We start from the raw sequence: 19,196 nt of genomic DNA on the forward strand, positions 1-19,196 counted from the left end.
GGATTACAGACACTAAACAATAAAATTAATAAGTAAGCTGTACACTGTTAGCCGGAGGTTAAATACCACATAAAAGGTAGAGTAAGGGGAGACTGGGAGTGTTGGTGAGTGTTGGCAGGTCACAGTACTAACTCAGGGTGAGATCGGGGTGGGCCTCATTGAGAAAGTGATATTTAAGCAAGGTCTCCAAGGGGGTGAAGGAGTCTCTAAGTGGATGTCTGGGGCAGGATCCTTCTGGGCAGTGGGGACAGCCAAAGCAGAGGGCTGGAGGTCTGTAAGTGTGTGGAAGGGAGAGAGGAGGAATCAGTCCTGGAGTGACTGGTTGGGGACTACAGGGAGGAGTGTACCTGGAGCACAGAAAATGGTGTTATCTAAGGTGTACACAGACACCTTGTAGGTCTTTATAGGTTATTGTGAGGATGCTGGCTTTCATGAAGTGACATGGGGAGCCACTGGAGTGTTGGGAGCAGAGGAGTGCTGTGATCTACCCTTATACATTTTAAAGGATTCCCTGACTGTTGGACTGAGAATGGAGCCAAGGAGGGGAGGAGGAGGGCAACTGCAGAAACCAAATGCAGGAGGTGACAGCCGAGGAGCTGAGAAAAGGTCCATCCAGTTCTGCATGTACAGTATTTTCTGATGCAGTTGTGTGGTGAGAGAACCAAGTCAAGAATGAATCTAGGTTTTTGACCTGAGCAACCAGAAGGCTGGTATTGCCATCAGCTGAGCTGGGGAAGGCTGTGTGAAAAGTCTATTAGACATTCAAGTGCAGGTTGGCTGGAGTCTGGAATTTAGGAGAAAGGTCTAGTTTGAAGATATACATTTGGTACAGACAGTTGCTTAAAGCCACGGGAATGGGTAAGATCACCCAGGGATAGAGAGGGGATGGGGAAGTGAGGTCCAAGGACAGACAGGCCAGGTTCCCCTGAGAGGGTTGTAGGTCCCCTAGAAAGGGATCATCAAGCCCCATCTAGAGGATCCCGGGCCTGCAGGGGGTGCCGTGGATCTAGCTGTGGTTGCAATGAGAGATGGAGAGAAGTGTCTGCTTCCCGGAAAACGAGAGGTGCTCCACAGATTCCTGCCAGAGTGGCAGAAATAATTAAGAGAAGTAGGTAAGGAGATCCGAGCAGAACACGCGCTCGCCAGCCTCCAAGGAATCAGAAAACCTGGCTCTATTAATCTGTTCAGACATCTGGGCACCACTGCTTTACCCATGAGACTCCGCCTCTCGGGTTCTTGCTGTCTCCCCCTCCCCTCTTCCCATCCTCATCTCTCTCTGTCACTTCTACAACCGCTCTGATTATAATTGATCCAACAGAATTACGGAATCACGGCTCATTTTGCCGTTTTGTTCAGTGGCCCGATCTGAAAAAGAGGCGGCGAGTTGGGCAAAATGCTATTCCCTCTTCTTGGAATTCCGCGCACAGAGGCCTTCCCGGCGTGGCGGGCCGGGTGGGGACGCGCCGCTGCCGCCTAGCAGAAGCAGGGCTGCGGGGCTGCAGGCCCGGGTGCGCGGTGGGTCTGCTAGGCGCCAGGGGGTGTGTCCGCGCCGCGGCCGCCCCGTTCCAGTCCTCCTCCCCCGGGGGCTCGCCTTGCCGGTCCGCCCGCCCGCCCGCCGCCCCTCTCCCAACCGGCTCCCTTGACGTCATGAGGGCGGAGGGCTTGCTCCCGCGGCGCGGCCGCAGGAGCTCAAGTTCAGGTTCAAGTCCGCGCCTTGCGCCCCGCGCCGTGCGCCCGCGGCCCGCGCGCCGCCGCCACATCTGGAAGCGTTCAGCGCGTCTGCTCCAGCGCGCCGGGCGGGCGGGCGGGCGCAGGCGGGCGGGCGGGCGGGCAGGGGAGGGCGCGGGCGCGGCGGGCTGGGCTGGGAGGGAGTGAGCGCGGCGCTCTCGCGCGCCCGGTGTCTCCCTCTCTCTGCCTCTGCAGAAACAGCTCCCTGCCAGAACGGCGCTCGGCGCGGCGCGGCGCGGCCCGGAGCGGCGGCTTCTCCTGCCTCCTCGTCCTCAGGAGTTGCTGGCTCTTTTTTTTTTTGACAGAAAGACGCCGGGCAGGCACCTCGGGGAGGACTCGTCAACAGTGGGCAAGAGACGCCTCGGCCCCCTGGTGGCCCCGCGCCTCGGGGTCCATCGCTGTCCCTCGCCCCTCCTTTCCGCCTCTCCTCGCTCTGCCTCTCTCGATCTATTTTTTCAAATGGTGTAGCCGCCAGAGGTGCGGTGCTAAATTCTTGGAAGGGGCCCGGATGTACTGAGGATGCATTACAAGCTCACTAAAGGAGGCAGTAGTGGAAAGGAGCAGTTTTTGGTGTTTGATGCAATTATGGGAATCAGGTAATCACCAGAAGGGAAGAAGAAACACTGCGGATCCACGGCTTCCTCGAATTTTTGCACGAAAGCCGCCGACCTCGGAGGAGGGATTAATCCAGACCCGCTCGGGGGGTGTTTTTATATTGCTTCCTCTTTGTGGCTTCTCCTTTTCCAACAATTTTTGGTCAATGGTCAATGAAAATACGAGGATGTACATTCCAGAGGAAAACCACCAAGGTAAGGCTGGACGCCGCCACCTCCCGAGGCTCTAGCCCGGGCTCCCCGCCTTCTCCCTCCGGTTCCTGCTCGGCCCGCGCGCTCTCCGCGGCCGGTCCCTGCGGAGTGGCCCGGGCCGCGTCCGCGAGGGACGCGGGAGCCCGGTGGGACCCGGGGCCCGAACCGCCGCGCGACATGGAGCGGAAAATTCCCGCCCCTCCCCCTCCGCCTCCCCGGCCCCGGCTTCTCCCGAGCATGTGTTTCCGATGAAATTCCAGGCGAGGGGGGAAAAGTTCCCCAAGTGGCTGCTGCTGCCTCGCTTTCTCGCGTTTGCCTGGAAAGCCGGACTACCCGGCCAGCCGCGCCTGGGGGAGGGGGCGCCAGCTGCCCTGGGTCCCTCGCCCGGCCCGGGCGCGGCGGGGAGCGTGCGCGCGCACCCCCAGCAGGCGGGCCCCGCGCCCCTCCGGCCCCTAGGGCCGCCGGGCGTCCACGCTCCCTGGCGCCGCTTCCCTGGGCAGCGCGCTCCAGGTGGCGGGTGGGGGCGGGGATGCAGATGTGAGTCTCAGCGCGCCCCCCTCTCCCTCTCTCCATCCTCCTCCTTTCTTGGCTCACCTGCACCACCCCCCTCCACTGCCATTGACCCCGAGGGCGCCCACGCCTCGCGTGTTCTGATTCGCACCCCCATGTGGGCCAGCACCTGAGGATGAAGCAGTGAGAAGCCGGGCGGTGTGTGGGCTTTGCCTTTTCCATGTTTTAAGGAAATAATGAAAGGGTGTGACTAGCTCACGCGGCTCCATACTATTGCCCAGTGTGTTCTGAGCCTCTCTATCCTGGGCATCAAGTGTCACCAGGTTCCCCCTGTGATGGTGAAAGGCATTCAGGTAACTCCCTACTCCTGGAAACTTTCTCCCCCACCCCATATTAATAAGTTATTATTTTTGACATTGTTCGGCAATTAAGGTTATCACGGGGTGTGGACAGGGTGGTCCTCCTGGCCTGTCTTGCATCCTCAGCGGCCTCTCCTCTCCCGACTCTCTGTCCCTTTGGGTGTAGTCTCCCTTTTCTCTCCTGCTTCCCAGCCTCCGTCACTCTTCCCCTCCATTCCCCTGAATGCCTGTCGCTGTTGGTCTCTGTTCCTTCTGGGGTACTTCCAAGTGATCCTCCAAAGACCAGCCCTGTGGAAGGAGGAGTCTTCGGGTCCAGCCTCCTCCCTTTTTTTGCCCCCATCTTTACCATTTGTGGACAGGGCCATTGCCCTTTCCAGACTGCCTGCCTGTTCTCCCTCCATCCTAAAGCTGATTTGGGGGCCAGCTTTCCAGCTGGGGTGACAGTGTGGGGATTTTGGCCTCCGGGGGAAGAAAGACTCTTGTCAAGGGTAAGCCAGGGCTGTGGGGTCACCAGGGCAGTTTCAATCCATGGGTTTCTCTATATGGTGTTTCCATCCCTCATGTTCCCCCCCCCCACCTCCCAGTCTTTCCTAGCTGACACTCAGGGAAGGATTAGAGGGAGGGAATGAGACACAAAAGAAAGGGTGATGTTTTTGAAGAGTGGGGATGGATTCTCCCCTTCAGGTACTCATCTCAGTCTAAGGCACCTTGCAAGGAGACCACACACTATTATCCCAACTACACTGTGGCAATGATAGTTCTTACTCACGTAACAATCATCTTAAATACTTGGCAAGGTCTAGTGTAGGATAAACCCCTTCTTAGCCCATTTCCTTAACCTGATTCTTTTCTTTTGTTTTTCTTAAACTCCTCAACATCACCCCCAAGCCCATGCAGGGAGCAGGCATTAAAAGTAGGAGCGCCAACCCTGAGAGGTTGTGGAGAATGATGGAGGGGAAGTGAGCGAGTAATCAATCAGCGGCTGGGAGCTCTACCTTTCCAGTAACATGCCAACAAACACTATAGCAACCTGGCTTCTACTTCTCTCCCTTGAAGCTGCAGTGGTTATATAATTCACATGAGCAATTTTGCCTCCATTCCTAGATGCGGTTCTCAGGTGAAAGTACCAAGATCCTTGTCCCCTCCTTGTTTTCCATCCCTTCTCCCTTGATTGACTGGCATTGCCCACCCATCTGCCCATTGGGGGGCAGATGGGGGAAGGTGATGGAGGTGGGGAGGACAGACCTGGAGGAGCATGAATATTTACGGGGAAGAAGTGGCTGGCTTGATAACTCATGGGGCGATGAGACATAGTTGGGGGTTAGAGTTTCAGGAGGCAGAGAGAGAAGAGATGCCAAATGATGACCTCAGATCAGTGATGGTGACGAACCAGAGTGGCGGACCAAAAAGTTGCCAGGTGGCTGGGCTGGGCTTTCTTTTCTTTCAACATGGTTAAAAACTGCATGCATACGCTCCCACCCCTCAGCTTTTTAGTGGTGTGTATGTGTGTGCACACACGTGGGTGTGCTCATGCTAAGGGTCAGACCATGGAGACCAGAGGCCAGAGGCCAGCACCTTGGAACAAGCTGGAAGTTCATGGAAGGACTGGCTTCTGACCCTGGGTTTCAGGCCTGGGGGTGACACAGGCAAGCCGTGCCTCACCTCTGGTGACCTATCTGCTCTGGTTCCATGCCAGCCTCCCACTTTTCTGGGCTGATTTTCCATTGTAGACTCCAGCTAGTAAATGAGTTTTTCTTAATAGTCAACCATTTAACAAATAAAACATCAGAATGTCCCTTATCTGCTGGAGACAAGGCAGAGCGGAGTAGAAGACACACTGTGCTTTTCTTTAACTTCTTAGCTGTACAGTAGAATAGAAATCATGATAAAGTATAATATAATGATCACAGTTAACTCTCTTTCCAAGTGACAGAGAACAACCTTGCTTACCCCTCAGCTTGTACAAGTTAAAGAAAGCTTGACATTAGCTTCCCTCTCTGCATGCTGTGGGAAAGGGCTCTTGGGGTTCAAAATGCTGTTCCTAGTAATGTTGAGGTGCTTTTCAATGTATCAGAATAGGACATGAAAAAAGATTATTCGTTATTTCCATAGAATACATGCTAATGGTATTTAAACCACACACACACACACTGAATAAGAAAAAGCTATTAGAAGTACAATACACAGAACTCAATGCACCCGACTGCCCCAGGGTGTTGCAGAGAGGAACACTGATAATGCAGACTCCTAAGGTGGTTTGGACTTTTCTACTCTATATTAAGTGGAGACGTGTTCTTGGCAGGTGGATGCTATAGGGATAGTACTTTGCAAATGCCATGGTGAGCCATTAGCTCCTAGAACTATTTCTTAACTGCCCTGGAGTAGGCTCCTTCAGTTTCTCTTCTACTTAAAACTGCTTGAGGTGGGTTCTTCTGTGAGTAGGACCTAACACAGAGGCCCAAGGAGTGTGCTGAATGATCGGCACATTCCAGGGGCTGGATGCCTGACTGGAAGCGCTCTTGCATGAAGTAAGTGCAGACTGGGCAAAACCTGCAGTGAATGTGGCTTCTGCCTCTCCCAGTAGGTGGCGCTACAGGGCTTAGGAGTCAGGCCAGGGGCTCCAGGGCCTGTCAGGTGAGCAAAGAGGTGGGGGCAAACCGGAGACAATTTCCTGTTTGAGCTGTGCCTTTTTTTTTTCCATGCCCATACCTGCCTCGGTGCAGAGGACCAGGAAGGCCAGTGTGTGTCTCCATGGCATCAAACGAAGGAACCCCCGCCCCAGGCCCTCTGACCTTTTCATCCTTTGGTCATGGAAACCCCCTTTGGCTATCTCCCGCTCTATTGCACACTCTTACCTCAGATTTCTGTTTACTTCCGGCACAGACGGCATCCTGCAGCGCCCTGAGGATCCTTTTGAACTTGCCCTGGCTGCATCCTGATTTTCTCCCTCATTTGCCAGGGATGGGTTAGGAACCAGAGGACCTTGGCAGAGCCTAAGGCCATCTGAAGTTAGGGATCTAACCTGTGGGATTACAGAGCTGTCACTTGGCTCAAGGCCAGAAGACACCTCCCTAACTTTTGTCAGGGGAAAGCCCACACAAACAACCAGGTACACCTTACAGCCGACTTTCAATCTTCCTGGTCTGCTGAGTGATGGCAGAAGAGCTTCAGGACCTGGTTTAGGAAGTCACTGAGGTTTGCTCTGGGTTTCAGAGGTGTTTTCCCAACTGCTGGCATTTTCTTTTCTCTCCCTGTTTTTCTTGGTGTTCTGAATTGTAGCAAGTTCTCTGAGATCTCAGGAACTCTTGCCACCGGGTTAAGAAGGGGTAAGTGGCTGGCTGAGCTCTCTTCCTTTTACAGTAATTCTTTCGGCCTGATGTGGCGGAGGTGGGTGATGCAGGAGTTACAGGTCAGCCAGCCTACACCAGCTCTTCCTTTTTGGCCCCTGAGATAGATCAGTGCTCTGTGTCCAGTCGCAGGAGATGATTGCACTTCTATTGTGCAATAAAGAGTCCACAGCCTGTTTGGGAAACACTTGGGGACTTCATGGCAAGACTGATTAGCAAATAGTCACACTGATATAGTCTGTTTCAGGAGTCTCTTCCTCTCTGTTGCCTAGGTTAATGTTGGGCACTGTGGAGGGAGTGGAATGAAGATTGATTTCTTAAAAACAAGGCATGGGGAATTGTTTCACAGAATATCAGGTGGTAAATATTTAGCACCATGAGTGCTTAACATTCTGATAATGAAACAACACTCCAAGTCATGGCTGTCAGCATTAAAGTAATTTAGTAAACACCTGTTTACATGCACCTCAAGATTAGGTACTGTAGAAAACAAGTGGTAGTGACAGGAGCCTTCTGGGAGAATGGAATGTTTTCAGTTCTGTTCTAAAGCTGGGTGCATGGGCTTCAACTGAGCCCGGTGCAGACAAAGCAAGATGGAGAGCAGAAACTATGTGATTATTGGAACCTAATACCCGAGTCCTACCCAAGAGGTCTTCTGGGTGTTTCCATCTCCAGATGGTTGCTATTTGCCCACACCCTGGCTTGGCTGACCAGTGTAGACGCAGCCCAGGAGCCTTCTGCAGACCCTAGTGTTTCTCTAGCTTGTTATAGCAGTAAGTGGAGTGTAGCCAATTCTGTGTTGTCCTCTTCCCTTCTGAACACGAGGAGCCTTGGGACTCTTCAGCGCCTTGCTTCAGTTACATCTACCTGTCCGGTGAGGGTGAGAATCTGGTGGGGAGGCTGGGGGTCCAGGGAGACCTTACAGAGAGTGTGGTGGGGAAGGACTGGGCAGTAGGAAGAGGCCTAGCTGCCCCACTGGTTGCTGGGAGCTTGGGAACAAGGTTACAGGTGGTATGTGAACTCAGTTACTTCTTGTGGGATCAATCTCAATAAAAGTAGGGATTTAAGGGACCATACAGAGGGAAGTTTGTGCCTGGTCCTCAGAGAATCAAGTAAGGGTGGAAAATAGGTCCCTCTTTCCCCAAGGGAACCAGAGGAATAGCTAATCTGCCTTTGAACACAGGACAATGAAAGTGGGGTTTAACTGGCAAGAATCTGAACACTTTGGTCCCTCCCTTTACAAAACCTTGTCAAAATGGCACTGGCTGTAACACGTTACTCTGAAACGGTCTTCTTATGCTGTACTGTGTATGTGTTGAGGGGATCCCTAGTCTCCTGCTCTTGGAGGGGCTTTCAAACATAGGATCAATGTATTGTCTCTTCTGGAGTTTATTTTTAGGATAAGAACATTTTATGGGTAGAGGAACCTTAGGGACAAACTCTGTTTCCAGTAGAGAAAACAGTCTCTGAAAGGCTCACTCAGGCTGGGCGTGAGTAGAAGCTGGTTTCTTTCTCCTCCTGTCTTTTCTTGACAACTCTGGAGAAAGGTTAGGCCCCTGACAGAATGTGGCTTAGTATTTGAGGTTCGATTTTGCTTAAACTTCTCTACCTCTCCCTGTTCTTCTTCCCCTGGTCACCACCTTTGTACTTCCTTAAACTAATTTAGTTGGGAGGAAGGGTGAATCTATCATTGGGAAGGTTTAATAATAATTTCTTTAACTGTGGAGTAGAAGTTTGTCACAAGAAACGACTGCCGCATTCACTGTTTTGTCTGCAAACAGATTTACCTTGAAGCCTTTTACATTTGCCCAGTTGCCTTCTGCCCCAAGCAAGGCTCGTTTCAGCCTCTGCTGGAGAGAGGGGTGAAGATGAGAGGCCAGGCTGAGAGCAGGACTGCCCTTGCCAGCTGTTAGGGAATCTTCAAGGACTGGCCAGCTTTGCTGGTGCTAAGGCAGGGAGACAGATTAGCTGGAGGACAGGCTGCGTGGATTCTGCCCAGTCCATACCTGTCAGGGTTGGTCTCTGAGGACCCTACCTGTTCCCAGGAGCCATCACTGAGTGGTCATTTCAATTGAGCACATGGAAGAGAATTCACTCAGGACCTGCCTTTGACATTCCCATCTTCCTTGAAGTGCTCATAGGCATCTTTGAGAAACTGGAAGGCCTTTGACACTGACGTGGTTTAGCTTTAAGACAGAGACATGAGCCAAACTCACGCTTGGAGATGTGGCCTTTGAGGTCCCTAGAGGAAGCCACCATTTCAGAACATAGTGTTGCGATAATTTCATGAAATATTCAAGCTGCCAATTTGCCAACAGGGGTTTCTTTTAATACACTCAGCTACACTTGGTGTTGCTTGCGTGAACCTAGCTAAGAGGAAAATAAAATAATCTTGTCTCCTGGCCTTTAGAGAGCCAAGCCAAAATCCAGACAGTAAATGAACGTTCTTCCCTGTATTGCCTGTGGGCAGAAATGTTGACTTGATTACTCAATTAAGCTCTATTTAATTTATAATCATTATGCCATGTTCAGTCATTTATATTGTTTTTTTTTTTCCTTCCAAAATAATCTACATTGGGCTAAAACCTTTCAAAGATGTTTGTTAGCAAAAGTAACAAAATAAAATAGAAATAAATAAGGCTGTAGCTTGAGAAGTGACTTGGGGTAGGTACGTTCTTTGACTTGATCTCTTTCTCTGAGAATTTTGAAGGAAGCAAGTCTCGTTTTTTTTTTCATCCATTGAAGGGAGAGAATAATCCTTACCCAATCACCAATCAGCCGCAAGGGCAGCTGGGATGCTTTACCTGGGAGAACGAGTGGGAAGAAATTATTGAGAGATTCTTCTTCACACCAGAGAGCGGAGCAGCAGAGTTTAAAGCAACACCATGCAGCGACTTTCACAGCATCTCAAACAACTTTATAGGTGTTGTTGGAGGGCTGACATTATTCAAAATTTTAAAGATGAAAATGTAAAAACAAAGAGAAATGACTCTGAAGTGGGCTGGCTGATAGAATAATCAAGGAAGAAGTGAAAAATCAGTTGAGCTAGGCCTGGAATTCTGACAGTCTAGTGGTTTTCTCAACATTGTCAACAGCCTGTAGCCAGTAGGATCCCAGGACTGTGAGGCTGTCTGCATTTCTGTTCCAGTTGGAGGGTAGCACCAAGGGTGCAGGTCCCCTATGCCCCAAGCTGTCCACCTGCTGTGCTGCCATCTTTTCAAAGCCATGGCACATGGCTCCCTGCCTTCAGCTTCAAGTTCAAAGCCAAATGGGCTAGCAGGCCTTTGATAAGCTGAGTATCATAATTAGGGCCATGAAGAGCAGAAAGAACACCGCTGGGTTTCCCTTTCCAGTAAGAATTCCCCAAACTTCCACACAACTTCCCAGTACCAAAGGACAGACTGCCTGGAAAAGAAAACCTTGTTTCAAAAATAAACCTTGGCTTTGGAAAATAGACTAATTTTTTTTTTATAGCAAAAGTGCTGGAGGTTTGTAGATAAAGAGAAGCAACAGCTCCATATGGCTCCTTGAGACACTTATCAAAATAGGAAAGGGCTTCAATGTCCCATTTTAAGTGGCAGGATTATCCTTTAATTTTCTAAAGTAAAAATAATCTCATCATCAAAAAATATGCTGGGAGACTTCTGCATTTCAGGTTGCACCTTACTTTCCTTCCAGCCTCTGTCCTTGTGAGCTACAGAATCATCTTTTTGCTTTCTTTTTTTTTTCAGGTACTGGGTCTTGAATTCAGGGCCTTGCTTGTTACACTTTGATAGGCATGTGCTCTATCACTTGAGTCATTCTACCAGACCAATTTTTGTATTGGGACTTTTGGAGATAAGGTCTATTGAACTATTTGCCCGGGCTGGCTTTGAAACTTGATCCTCCTGATCTCTGCCTCCTGAGTAGCTAGGATTACAGGTGTGAGCTACCAGTGCCTGGCCAGAATCATCTTTGTTTTAATTTTTATTTAAGAGGCAAAATGAAGCATAGAATCTACCTTTCTTGTATTTTTAGAATAGGCCAGAAGTAGTATCTACCACTTACTGAATACCTAGCATGTCCTACGAATGTTCTTAGTGCTTCATGTGCTGAATATAATTTCATCCTTTTTAAAAAAAATTTTTTATTGTTTTATTGTTCATATGTGCATACAAGGCTTGGGTCATTTCTCCCCCCTGCCCCCACCCCCTCCCTTACCACCCATCCCACCCCCCCTCTCTCCCCCCCACTCCCTCCCTGGAAGAAACTATTTTGCCCTTATCTCTAATTATGTTGAAGAGAGAGTATAAGCAATAATAGGAAGGAACAAGTGTTTTTGCTGGTTGAGCTAAGGATAGCTATACAGGGAGTTGACTCACATTGATTTCCTGTGCGTGTGTGGAAATCAATGACCTAGAATTCTAGGTTAATTCTTCTTGAACTAACCTTTTCTGTAGTTCCTGGTCCCCTTCTCCTGTTGGCCTCAGTTGCTTTTAAGGTATCTGCTTTAGTTTCTCTGCGTTGAGGGCAACAAATGCTAGCTAATTTTTTAGGTGTCATCCTTACACTAATCTTATGAGGTGGGTATAACAAGTTTTTTTCTCAGATGAAGGAACTGAGGCCAAAGATCTTAAAGTAATGTGACGAAGGTCATTCAGACAGTATTGGCACAAAGAATTAAATTCAAGTTTGTTGGACTTTTAAAACATTTGTTGTATTATTTCTCCATGTGTTAGTTAGCTCTCTCTTACTGTAACAACATACCTGAGAAAATCAACTTATAAGGAGGAAAGGTTTATTTTGGCTCACAATTTTAGAGGCTTTAGCCCATAAATCTGCTGGCTCCATTGCTTCTGGACCTGTGGTGAGGCAGCCTATCACAACAGGGAGCACCTGGGGGAGCACAGCTGCTCCCCTCATGGCAACTGGGAAGAAAGACAGGGAGGGGGTATGGTCTCTATATACTCTTCAAGGGTGTACCCCCAATGACTTAACTTCCTCCCACAAGGCCCCACCTTCTAAAGGTTTTAGTACTTTCTGATGGCACCACAGGCTGGTGACCACACCTTCAATGCATGGTCTTTGAGGATGTTCCAGATCCAAACCATAGCACTCCATATGTGGATGTGTTGAAAGAGAACCCACTACCCACCTATCTTGGAAAAACGACCTTATCCTAGCTGCACGGATTTAGATTTGCTTTGAGGTCTGCAGGGCAGGTATCATGGATAAAGAGCCAAAGCCATGTTACGTGATGGCTGCTATGGAGCCACTCTTTACAGCGTCCCTTCCAGTTCCAAGTTCTGGCTATTGACTTATGCCTACGTTTTCTGCCAGGGCCCTCTTGGGTTCTTCAGATCCCTCTGTGGACTTCTTGGTGGACCTCGATCAGTAGACCTCGTCATGGCATAGCCTTGCTCTACTCCTATTTGTAGATGGTCTTCTCAGTGACCCCCTCCTGGAAAACAGGCACTATCCTTTCTCCAGTGGCTCCCAGTGTGTTTGGGACCCATCCTTGCTACTGAGCTCCCCAGACTTTGTGCATTATGTATGTATTTATTTTAAAGTAGTAGTGTTGTTGAAATATAATTCACACCGCCATACCATTCATCTTTTTAAAGGGTACAGTTCAATGGTTTTGAGAATGTTTACCAAGTTGAGAAATTGTCATCACTACCTAGTTCAGAAACAGTCTCATCACCCCAAAAAGAAACCCTGTACCCACTGGCAGTCACTTCATTCCATCCTCCTCCTGGCCCTTTGGCAACCAAGAACCTACTTTTGTCTCTGGATTTTCATGTGTTATTGACAGCAAGAGTAATTCTGCAGTTGGAGCTCTCTATGTCATCTGTTGGCAATATATCTCAGGAATTTCAGACCTGGATCTGTTGTGACAGTCCACATGGTAAATGAAAGAATTAAGAGGAAGCATGTGAAATTAGCTAGGGACCTGGGTGTCACTTGGAAGTGGGATTAAGCACTTTCACTTACACAAAAAAATTGGTCTTAAGATTTCATTTTCTAAGTTTGTCACTAAAGCTAGGTCTGTAACTCAGACTTACTGATGGTTGAAGTATAAACTATGATCTTTACAAATATGTAGCATAAAATATGTCATTTTAAACATTTTAAGTGTATAATTCAGTGACACTGAGGAGATTCACAAGGTTGTACAACCATCACCCCTACCTATTTCCCAAACTTTTTCATGGCCCCAAACAAAAACTCTAACCATTAAACAGTAATCCCCCAACTTTATGTCCTCTAGTCCCTGGTAAATCTAACCTTTTTGTCTGTAGGAATTTGCTTGTTCTAGATATTTCACATAAGTGTTCCTTTGTGTCTTTCTGATATCACCTAGCAAAATGTTTTCAAGGTTGGTCCATATTGTAACATGTGTCAGAACTTCAGTCCTTTATATGGGTGAATAATATTCCTTTGCAAGTTCATTTTACATTCTGTTTATCCGTTCATCTTGGTGAACACTCGGCTTGCTTCCACTTTGGGCTGTTGTGATAATGCTGTGCTGAATATCATATTGGTATATGTTTGCCTCTCTATTTTCAGTTCTTTTAGGTATATGTCTAGGATTGGAATTACTGTGTCTGAATTGTGACGTTTTAGTTGTAAGAGTCCACTTTCTTGTGTGGCTACCCCAATTTGAATCCCATGTGGATGAGACATAGCCTTAGGAAACCCCGTTGTGTCCGGAGTGAGGATCTGGTATTTTCTTTGCGCTATCAGTGCCTGTGTCACAGATTCGACTTTAATTGGGTGTTTAACAACCTACCAGCTGTCTTTTGATGAGGAGTGACTGATCCTGCCCTGTTCTAAAAATAAAGAAGGTTTCCACATCTGCCTATGGGCAGAGATGTTCAGCTCTGAGCAAATCAGAGGGTGACTTCCCCACGTGTGGAGTGCTATACATTCCTGCCCCGACTGAGGGGTGCAGCATGGCTTGGTCCCTGTGTCCAGTCTTAGTGCTGCCATTGGGGAAAACCAGCACCCCAGGGCTCATCTGGTTCTTCCACAACTAAGGATGAGGCAAGGGAGGCAAATGTGAGAAGGAAAGAAAAACAGTAGGGGAGAGGATCAAGAAAAGAGGAAGGAGAAAAAGGAGAAAGCAGGGTGAAGAGACAAGTGGAAGCATATAGGAAGCCCTTTGCCATGGGTTGATGACCTACGTAAGTGACTCGAAGCCCTGAAGCCAGCTTGGGATAGCTGCTTTTGGTAATTATTTTACTTAACAGTAATAATACCATGCCTGTGACCATGTGCTGAACTCTGTGATGTGAGGAAGAAGTCAGCACACATTACCGAATACACAGGGTCACAGAGGCATGGGAAGAACACTGCTTAACCTCTAGTGCAGGTGCACTTGGCTTAATCCACCTACTAGTAAATTCCTCTCTGTGGCTTCTCCCTTTACTTCCCCTCCCTGGTAACAGGTGCATCTTGGCCACCGTCCAGAGCTGGAATTTTGTACAAGTTTCTGCAAGGTTGAAGTTGGGTCGCCATGTCTGGCTGCCCAAGACATCCTGGGGATCTGAGCTGCACATCCAAGCGGATTGCAGTGACTCACATTTCTTATTTGGTCTGCGGTGGACAGGATCTTGTACTTCTGTTTTTCAATTATTTAAAAGGCAAAAATTTTGACCTCTGCCCAGCTGTCTGAAAGATCAGGAGATAAGAAGCCTTTTTCAGAATAAATTGACTGTGAAATGTCTCTGAAAATGAGGTATCACATGCCAGCTGTGATGAAAACAATCCTAAATAACTGTCCCCAACCCCCCTCAGAGTTGGAATCGTCTATTATTAACAAAAAGTTATGAAACATACACTATCTGCTAGGCAGTTTGCTCATAGAATCTCTTGATTCAAGAGGACCTTCAAGGGTACAGACCTCCAATCCTCCCTTTCTTTAAGGTGTGATGTAGTTTGCAGAGGTAAGATGTATACCCTCATAAACACACACAACCATACTAAATGGCAGAATATGCTTGATGTTATGAGGAGGTAAAGATGAAAGTCTTGTAAAGAGAGGATGAACGGTCAGATGAAAGACATGGAGGAAATGTGAAGGTGGTGATGGCTGAACTTGAAGGGTGGACAGAAGTGGGGTAGAGAGGAGAGATGGACCATCATCCCAACAGAAAGACCAGGACAGCCAATCATGTATTGATGGAACATGCATTGAGTTTTAAAGGAGCAGTGAGTTGAGTGGGTAGAGCACAGGTTATATAAGCTTGAGAAATGGGAGAGAAGGTTGGGATGGCAGGAAGGTGTTGGCATGACCCTTGTATGAGACCAAAGAGTTTGCTCCCATGTGATAGGTGATGGAGGGCCATATAAAGTGTTTGAACAAGGGACTGGTATGGTGGGAGAGTGAGCAGGGCACTTAAGGCTGCAGGTGAAGGACAGTTCTGAGGCTCTTGCCATTGTTCAGGGAAGGCAGGGAAGGAGTGGTTTTTCCAACACAAAGTCTGGGGCGAGGGAGCCCTTTGATATCGTCTAGATGGGAGGCAAATCGAAAAAATGCAGCATACATGCAGAGCAAGTTCTTTTAAAGAAGTGATATTTGGAGCTGTGGAAATGTTGAAATTGTTAGGGAAAGAGAACAGTGCAAAATGGTGTATGGCTGGAGCCAGAGCCCACAGTTTACATTTTACAGGTAGAGGGTAAGATGGCAGAGATGAGATATCACCCTGTGGGGTCATGGAGGTCAAGCAGGAGGGTGTCTTGCCATTGGTGTTGGATGGAATGGTGGGGAGGGAAGAGGGAGCTGAGATGATTTGGGTGTCATGGGTGGACTTTGGGTTCAGAGAGATGTCCAGTCATATTGCCCTGCTAAGGTGTGTGGGTGGTAGTCTTTCAAGGATTTTGGCTGTGCGTGAAAGTAGAGGAGAAGGTTCGTTGGCATGGGTGAGGCTGGAAGGTATGCTAAGGGGTTGTCAATGAAATGGAACGTAGTATGGGGTGTGTGTGTATGGAAGATGAGAGGTCAGGGGCCTCTGGGTCCTAGGAAATGAAGCAGCTGGAGTGGAGTCTGAGCTTGAGGAGACCATGAGAATGGAGTAACAGTCAGAGGGACCTCTGTGGACATCCCAGAGAGATCCCAGGCATAAGCTGGGGCCAGCACTGATCAGCATTTGTAGAGAAAGTCTCCCCAGAACTGAGTTTGGCTGTGTGAGACAGGTGCTAGCCAGACCAAGGGGGCAAAGGACTCTGGCCCTGTAAAGAGACAGACAAAGTTAGGGTTGGTGTGGGGGAAATCATAGTAGTTGCTGGACTAGTCAAAATGGCTGGTGGGAGTGAGGTCCCAGGATATTGTGCTGGCAGGAGTCAGGGTGTCTGACTTGTTCAGCCTGCCTCTGTTCAGATGGTCACTCGTCAGAACCCCTGGATGGCCTCTGATTGATGTACATAGGGGCAGGAGGGTTTCCTTGGGAAATGGGAACAGAGCCTGGGTAGAAGGAAGGTGGCAGCTTAAGGAGGGTAGTGCCATAGTTTGGATCTTAAATCTCTCCCAAAGGTCTAGGTGTTAAAGGGTCAATCCTCAGGGTTAGGAGGTGGTGGTATCTTTTAAAATGGAAATTAGCAGGAGGTCTTTGGGTCATTATGGTGTGTCCTCCAAGGAGTGTGGGACCCTGGCCCCTTTTCTTTCTCACTCCTCAGACACGAGGTAAGTGTATTTGCTCTGCCACGCACATTTGCCACAGGATGAAGCCATGGGCCGAGGAGCGTGGACTGAAACGCCAACTGTCAACTCTTTCTCTTTGTGAGTTATCACCTCAGACATCAAGGTGACTGACTGACATACGTGGGCACAGAATGGAGGAGTAGGACGCATGTATGTCTCTGTGTGCCTTTGCATGTGTGTGCGTGTATGTGTACGTGTGCATGTGTGTGCCTGTGTGCTTATGTGTGTGCACACATGTGCTTGTGTGTATGCATGTGCATATGCGTTCACAGGGGCATTTTGTGTCTGTGTGTGTGCTATGTATGTGCATGTGTGCCTGTTTGTGTATATGTGTGCCTATGTGTGTGCCTGCGCATATTTCTATGTATGTATATCCCTGCATGTGTGTGTATGTGTGTCTATGTGGGTGTGAATATGTGTGCTTGTGTAAATGTAGGCACATGAGGACAACCTTCACTGGCTTCACACTCTGGCCTCCTGAGAGTCTTCTGGGCACTGACAGCAGAGAGCTCAGGGCTGGGAGACCTGAGTAGTGTTTAGGACATGGATGGATGGGAGCAGGGGCCTGAGGCTGGTGGAGGGGATGTCAGACAACAGGCTTTTCACTTGATGCTCTGGGCATCAGACAAAGGCCTGCACTGCTGGCATGACAGTAGACAAGAGTGTCCAGGGCAATGCACGTGGGAGGTGGCAACCTTGGGGTCTTCACCTGAGAACACTGACCTCTGTATTCCTGCCCCTGTCTCCAGACACCCCCCACCCCTGAGCTGTCCTCCTCTGGGCTCTGATATTGACTCTCTGGAGAACCAGTTAGCCTTTGTGGAGTTGGAGGGCTGAGATTTTATATCCTTATAATTATACCAGAATATCAAATTGCTGAGAACAAAACATTTTATTATTTCTTCTGCCTTACCCCTTTTAATCCTAAAACCAAAATGTTACAAACCACTGGAAAATCTCAGGTTGGGTCCTTTCTGAACTTTACAGCGCCTGGATGTCCCTGTGATCAAGAAAGATGCGGTATCTTGAGTGTTTCAGGAAAGGGAATGAGTTTCGGGTGCTGAGGACAGTATTACTCTTTGAATGCCAGGGAAATGCCCTCTGCTGGATGACCTGTGCTCACTCCATGCAGGAAGGAGTTAGTGACCAGAAGGCACCTAGACCCTGCCCTGGTCCCTGTTACAGGTGCTGGGGACTCTGGCTGAGGGAGTCTGGCTGATGGTGTTGGTGGCCCTGGGGGCCTTTCCCAGCAGCAAGGAGAATGGTGGTGGCTGCCAGGCTGGTGTCTCTGAGTTCAGTACGCCAGTGCCAGTTTTGTCCTTATGTGATGAGAAGTTGTTGACTGCGTGTGGTTTGGAGTGGAGTGCTAGCCCATCGTGTTGACATGCACATACGGCCCAGAGTCTCAGGTCCTTGCCTTTTCTCTGTCTTCTTGGCTGAGGAAGTAGCCCCAGTCATCTGCCTCCTGCCTTGCCTGGAAGTAGTAGTATGATAGCCCTCGTGGGAGCCCACATGGCTGCCGGTGGCCACCATCTCACCTTCTCTGGCCTCATCTGGAATTTTACTTGTGAAATTTGGCCTTATTCTGATGAATCTCAAAGACAGTGCTGACCCATCTCCATCTCTTGCTGGGTCTGGGCAGCGAAAAGCATTGGGATTTTTTCTTTTTTTTCCACTCCAGTGAAACTTGGGCAGAATGAAATGTTTTCCTTTGAGGGTATCAGTTGTGGAATGAGTTCATGGTCCAGATGGACAGGTTCCTCCATTCCAGCCACCATCATGTGCCGGGCCATTGGTCCTCTGCATTTCTTTGGAGTTTGGCTTGGCTTTTATGAAACAAGGGAGAAAAGGAAGTCTGGAAAAAGAAAATGGCCTGGATAAAAGTGTGCTTGGGACTGATGAAGCAGAGAGATGGCTGGGGCTCTGAGCAGGGGCCATGGCTGTCCTCGAGACCTAGGAGCATCCTGGGCTGTAGTCATGTTCACACACTCTTGGCCTGTGGGCTGGCACAGAGAAGGTCCTTTTAAGTGGTAATTCTAGGTCATGGTCAGTTTGAAAGGGAGAGGATAACATGGCAGTGAAGGTCATTTAACTTGTGCCTTTCAGGGCACAAGACCTAGCATTCCAGGGACAAGTTCCTCTAATCCTTGGAGGCCACCTGCTCACAAGCTCTGTATGTGTGTGTGTGTGTCTGTGTGTGTGTGTGTGTGTGTGTGTGTGTGTTGCATGTACAGTCTATGCCTGTGAGAGAGAGGCAGAGAGGAGGGGAGAGCAGTGTGATTGAACTTCAAACCCCAGAAAGACAGCATGTTGTCACAAAGTGCATCTGCATCTGGAAACAAGGACATCTGTGTTTAGAAGGACCTTTAACTCTTGCTTTGCCATTATGACTGACTCATTTTTCTCCATGTCTAGGATTCTACATTTTCTTCCCCCCTCATTAAGCATCTGTTTATTCTTTTAACCTTATTTATAAATGACTGTTACAGCAGGAGAAAACTTTGTGTCTTGTCCCCTTTGTATTGTCAGCTGCATTTGGAGGAATGGCAGTGTGGGCTCAAATGCTTAAAGAGTATTGCTGAACTAAGTTTACACCGAGAAAGAACATAAAACAGCCCTGCTCTATGACTTGAAAAATAATACCAAAGAACAGGACTTTGGGCTTGGAAGGTGTGTCACTGTCTCATGTTTCCATGGCTTTGTATATGAAACTACTGAGGGGGGAGGTCTTGAGTTGGGGTGCTTTATTTTATATGCAGTAGAA

The 19,196-nt window shown here is 48.7% G+C and overlaps 1 protein-coding gene across 28 annotated transcripts in view; it reads left to right on the forward strand.

The window, feature by feature from the left end:
* Positions 1-19,196, forward strand: part of Cacna1c (calcium voltage-gated channel subunit alpha1 C) — a 644,607-nt gene that overhangs the window by 78,138 nt on the left and 547,273 nt on the right. For 21 of the 28 annotated variants that reach the window (XM_074076381.1, XM_074076391.1, XM_074076380.1 and 18 more), the window contains exon 1: positions 1,873-2,537. The exons of 4 other annotated variants lie outside the window; for them this stretch is intronic. In XM_074076381.1, coding sequence (XP_073932482.1) covers positions 2,306-2,537 — 232 coding nt within the window. In that variant the 5' untranslated portion in view covers positions 1,873-2,305. Of the gene's footprint in view, positions 1-1,872; positions 2,538-14,682; positions 16,583-18,116; positions 19,103-19,196 lie in introns of those variants that run through there. 3 more of the 28 variants (XM_074076405.1, XM_074076407.1, XM_074076406.1) reach the window with 3 other exon arrangements.

This window comes from Castor canadensis, chromosome 6 (genome assembly GCF_047511655.1).
Source record: "Castor canadensis chromosome 6, mCasCan1.hap1v2, whole genome shotgun sequence".
Taxonomy (NCBI): domain Eukaryota; kingdom Metazoa; phylum Chordata; class Mammalia; order Rodentia; family Castoridae; genus Castor; species Castor canadensis.